Source organism: Corvus brachyrhynchos, unplaced genomic scaffold (genome assembly GCF_000691975.1).
Source record: "Corvus brachyrhynchos isolate BGI_N302 unplaced genomic scaffold, ASM69197v1 scaffold83, whole genome shotgun sequence".
NCBI lineage: Eukaryota > Metazoa > Chordata > Aves > Passeriformes > Corvidae > Corvus > Corvus brachyrhynchos.
Genome location: NW_008238464.1, coordinates 1552236 through 1557846, shown reverse-complemented (window position 1 = coordinate 1557846; position 5611 = coordinate 1552236). Strand labels below are relative to the sequence as shown.

Sequence of the window (5611 nt, the reverse complement as noted above, 5' to 3'; positions counted from 1 at the left end):
TCCCGGCGCAGCCACGGCGCTGGGAGGGGGAGCGAGCTGGGAAGAAGCGAGAATGACCGGGTTACAGACTCACAGCATGGGTCAGGTTGGAAGGGACCACATTGGGTCTTCTGGTCCAGCCTCCTGCTCAAGCAGGGTTGTCCCAGAGCACGCGGCACAAAGTTGTGTCCAGGATGTTCTTGAATATCCCCAGTGAGGGAGACTCCACACCCTCTCTGGACAATCTGTTCCAGTGCTCAGTCACCTTAGCAAAGAAGTTCGTCCACATGTTCAGGTAGAATTTCCCGTGCATCAGTTTCTGGCTATTGTTTCTTGTCCTGTTGCTTGGCACCTCCGGGAAGAGCCTGGCTTCATCCGCTTCACACCTTCACTTCAGATACTTAGGGGCATTGCCCACAATATTTACAGCGTCGTGGCAACAAGAGGCCGGTGCACAATGCATAAAATGGATGATTTTTCTTGCAAGACCCAGATGTGCAGTTCCTCTCTGCAGGATATTGTGGATGCTAGAAGCTTTTATGAGTTCACAAGGCGACTGAAAGGGTTAACACAAATGCACAGAGACTTTTGAAATAAACAGAAACTCTCTATAATGCTCGTGAAGATATAGAAGCTAAATGTTGATAGCATAATTCGTTAACAAGCTGGAAAGTGATCAAAGACTAGATGTATTGCCGGCAGCAGATTGTCTTCAGATTTGCATTTAAGCCATTCTTAAAGTCGAGCAGACCTCAGCTACAATTCTTCTTGAAAAGCCGTTGTCTGTGCTTAAGCTCACACCATGGGACAATGTTCAGTGCTAGCTGAAGTTTTTTATCCACAGTATTATCCCTATGGACAAATATGTGGTGTATTTCTCTCGTTCATGGATGTGTATTTCTAAAAGGTACATTGCATGTCTTTGTCTTCCATTCTGCCTTAAAAGAACTGTGTGGCTGTAGTAGGGCAAGTAAAAAGTAAGAAACCATCATAACATGTGTGCTGGTGGTGATTAGTGAGAGAAAAAGGCTCTAAAAGGAACATGATGTGATGTGTGTGCCAGCAACTGGAATGTTGTACTGTCATATTAAAAAAAAAAAAGTTGGTAATTTTTTTAAGCAATTTGAAATGGGCATAACTTTTCACTGAATTAGACTGGTGATAATTTTTCACTGGGGTGAACTATTCTGTAATGTACAAGGTAAAGAGCATTTGGACTTCGTCCATAAAAATGTGCTGGAAATCAACGTTGAAGGCAGTTGACAAAATACAAAAGTGAACCCGTGCAGTCTAGCACTGGTCAGAAGTATGGAAATGCACCTTGTGAGACATCTGATGTTAGTAAAACCCAAAGAAAATGTGGGACCATTTGTTTCCATTTTGTCACTTGATTCTTGAACACTTGCAGTATGTCATTTTGCCACGGGGTGTCCCTAAAAACCTACTGTGAGCTGTTGCACTCTCTGTTTTTCTAGTCAAAAACTGTTTTCATAGTTAGAACCATAATTTGCCAAAAAATGTAAAGTGCAGAATACTAGGTGGACATAAAAATGTCATGGGTCTGTTTCTGATAAGCTGAAATACACATGCAACAGTAAATGCTTTCCTATTGTTGAGGACAAATCCAGCAAGATAATTAGAAATATTCTGACAATAAAAGTATGAATTTGTAAATGCACAGCATGATTTATTTATCTCTTCTGGATTGGACGTTTAAAAATTGTTTATGCTCCTACTACTATTGTATAAATCACATATCTGTAAAATACAGCAATTATTATTTTCACTTTTGAAAACAATCCTGTGTATGAATTTAATTTCTTCTTTGATCAACAAAGCATTGTTTGGTATACAAAAAGCAATGCAACTGCTCTGCACAACATTAACCAGCATTAAGATATAAAAGATAACTCATCATATGTCCCTTAGAGGATACCTTAGACATACCAGAACAAAACCAATTTAAAATGTATAATGCCACTCCTAAAATGAATTTTTACACAGAGTAATTCTGTTAAAGTTAGGAAAACATGAAATGCCCTTTTCACATCTCTTTTGGAGATAAACATGATAATGCAGAGTCTTCTCTTCCACCTTGCCAAAATCTGAAAGAAAGATCTACAAGAAATCCAGGATGGGGAGAGGGAAAAGAAAACAACTTGTTTGTCTTGCTCTGTTTCTGGAAGTTAAAATCTTCCAATTTGTTTTCTGGCTTTAGGTGGGGATTGTATTTCAGAGGTGTTATTCACTCCTAATGTCTGAAAAGGCGAGCTGTATCCATGAGTGCTTAATAGTGGCTGCTTGCCGAAAGACCCCATTATTCACCCTGCACTGTCTCCAGAATATAAAACCTGTGCTAGTGGCTAGCAGGGAAGAGAGGACATTTTGTCTGGTTTCTCACCTTGACTTTGGGAATACCTAAAGCAGCCTCTTTCAAAGGCTGTTTATATCGTTGCCATGAAGAGGCAGTAGGAGTCACTGGGTTCACAAGGCCTCCTTACCCTTTTTGCATCACTTTCTTCAAAGGCACCACTCTGCTTGTTCCTGTCTGTGCTGTTCCAGGAAGAAGATATATGCAGCCAGAGGTACTGTTAATAAGAACTCTTATCTTGGGATATAAGAAAACATAAGAAGTAATTTCTCTCAAATGATTTTGTTGGTGGAATAAAGAAAAGCATAATTAGCCTCGTAATACTCTGAGGTTTTAACTTCACAGTGTTTGTAAACCAGTAATAATGTTAGTCCTGGCATTAAAAATCAGGAATATGTTCAGACTGGGGTTTATTATATATGCAAAGCTAATGTTTGACACTGTGAAGAAAGAAGTGTAGTGCTAAGGGTAATATTTATTCTGGATGATACAACTGGCACATAGTCTTACAAATAGATACATAAATTAGATGGGCTTTGGATAGAAGATGAGGTTTAATTAAAGGAAGCTATTTTCACAAGATTAAGTCAGTCTTATTTAACACTTGTTTTGTTCTTGTCAGGCCAGAGAGATTGTGTGGCAATTGCTGGAGTTTTCATCTGTAAAAGTGTCTCCTTGGATATTAGTTTCTGGAAGAGATGAACCTAATTAGAGTAGAGGTGTTCAGCTGAGCTCCCTGAGTTCACTGTCAGTCCCGGCTGATCAGCTGTGGCAGTTTCAGAATACCCATCTCTCTCCTAGGGCTGGACTGACAAGACTTGGCTGCTTGGCTCTCTGAAATCTTCTGACCTGTAAGCATTGCTCATGCTGCCTTTCCCTCCCTTTTGCTGAGGCTTTTGCGTTAATCACAGGCAAGGCCTATGCTCCATGTGTGGGCCTGGGAAGTTTGGGTTAAAGGTGCTTTGAAAGAATTTTTTAAAAGATTTTCACTCAAAACAGCAATGGGCGGTGTCTGAGTGTGCCAATTTATGATCCATCCCCCTGTTTCCATCCCCAAATAACTATGAAGAATTTAACTGTTATTTGAGGAAGTAACCTTTTTTCTGTCAAGATGTGGAGAGATTGTTGTGTCACTTGAGGAGAAGCTTGGCTTAACTGCCTCCCCCAACAAAAAAGCTCTTCAAAAAGATGTGGTAGCAACCGGTCACTCAGTATTCATTTGTACTTAAAACCAAAAAGAAATATGAGCACCTTTCCTTGACTTTAGTAATGTTTATTGAGAAACTGTGCTCTACATAATAAACCTGATACTGAAAGTTGAATTTTCATAGATAAGAGTTATTCAAAAACCTCCCAAGATGAAATCAAGTAGAGAAATAATTAAAATTTCTATGAAAGTAGTGGTCATAAATATTTATATCAGAATTAATGGGGAAAGGGGTTTACTGATAATTTTGTACAAGATTTTACAATGCATCTTTTTAGAAATGTTTTTTAGGAATATTTCTAACCTTTCATTTTATAGAATTTCAGTCATATACACCTGTAGGAACTACAGATATTATGATCATTTTGGAAAGCAAGAGTAAAGAAAATAAAAGTGCAGAGACTGCATGCTTGCTAGAAAGCTATTTAGGTAAGCTGTTGTGCTGTACTGAGCCAGAAGTCAGTATGTCCATTACAGCTGCTTGGCTTCTGTCCTACAGAACTCCTGGCTCAAGGAAATCATAGAGTCACAGAATAGCTTGGCTTGGAAGACCACCTAGTTCCAACTCCCCTTTCATGGGCAGGACACCTTCCATTAGACCATGTTGCTCAGAGCTCCATCCAGCCTGATGCTGAACACTTCCAGGTGTGGGGACTCCACAGCCTTTTTAGGCAACCTGATCCAGTGCTTCATCACCCTCCTAAGAAGAAGTTAATTCTTCTTGAAAATAAATCATTCTTCCCTATTATCTAATTTAAACCTTCCCTCCTTCAGCTTGAGGTCATTCCCCCTTGTCCTATCATTACATGCCCTGGTGAAAAGTCTCTCTCCAGCCTTCTTGTAAGCTCCCTTTAGATACTGGAAAGTCTCCCTGGAGCCTTCTCTTCTCCAGGCTGAACAACCCCATTTCTCTCAGCCTGTCTTCATAGGAGAGGTGCTCCAGCCATCTGATCAGCTCAGTGTCCCTCCTCTGGACTCCTCCAAAAAGGTCAGTGTCTTTCTCTAGCTCCAGACCTGGATGCAGCACTCCAGGTGGGGTCTCATGAGGGCAGAGTAGAGAGGGGAAAATCACCTCCTTTGCCCTGCTGGGCACACTTCTTTTGCTGCAGCCCAGGATGTGGCTGGCCTTCTGGCCTGCAAGGGCACATTGCCAGCTCATGTTGAACTTCTTGTCCACCAGCATCCTTAAGTCCTGCTCCCCAGGGCTGCTCTCCATCCATTCTCCTCCCAGCTTTGTGTCCATGTCACTGACAGATGTTAAACTGCAGCAGCCCAGTATCAACCCCTGAAGAACACCACTGGTCTCCACCTGGACATTGAGTCATTGGCCACTTTGAGTGCAACCATCCATCTAATTGTTATCCACAGAATGGTCCATCTTGAAGTCCATATCTCTCCTGATTAGAGACAAGGATGTTGTGTCAGACTGTGTCAAATGCCTTGCACAAGCCCAGGTAGATGACAGCAGTTGCTTTTCCCTCACCACTTACTTTACATCACTGCTGTAACCCCCTTGTAGAAGGCCACCAAATTTGTCGGGTATGATTTGCCATGGTGAAATCATGTTGACTGCCACTAATTACCTCCTTATTTTCCATGTGCCGTAGTATAGTTTCCTGGGGGATCTGTGTCATGGTCTTGACAGATACCAAGGCAAGAGTTGCTGGCCTGTATTTCCCTGTGTCTTCCATATTTCGTTTCGAATCAGTAGGAACTTCACCAAATTGCCACAACTTCTCAAACATGATGGATAGTGGCTTAGCCACTTCATCCACCAGTTCCCTCAGGAATGGGCCTGGCCTGGAGGAAAGGACAATACTGTGAGAATGTAATGGTTATATGAATAGCTTTTCCTTCGGGGGAGAGCTGGAGTCGGGGTTTCCAGGAGCTCTTCACAACCATCCAGAATAACCAGATACCTGAAGAAGACGAACCACCTCCCGGCTTGGCATGCGGAGAGGGGCGTTTGGGAGGGCGCGGCAGCTCGCCGGCCGCTGCCAGGCTCCCAGGGAACGCGGCGGGGCGGGTGGAGGGGAGGGGGGGGGGGGGGGAGG

At 42.4% G+C, this 5611-nt stretch overlaps 1 protein-coding gene across 1 annotated transcript in view; it reads left to right on the top strand.

Annotated features, from left to right (window-relative positions):
• Positions 1-2233: 2233 nt before the first annotated feature.
• The window catches only part of TSGA10 (testis specific 10), a 15306-nt gene continuing 11928 nt past the window's right edge, over positions 2234-5611 (top strand). Inside the window, 1 exon segment of the mRNA XM_017737179.1 lies at positions 2234-2264. Coding sequence (XP_017592668.1) covers positions 2234-2264 — 31 coding nt within the window.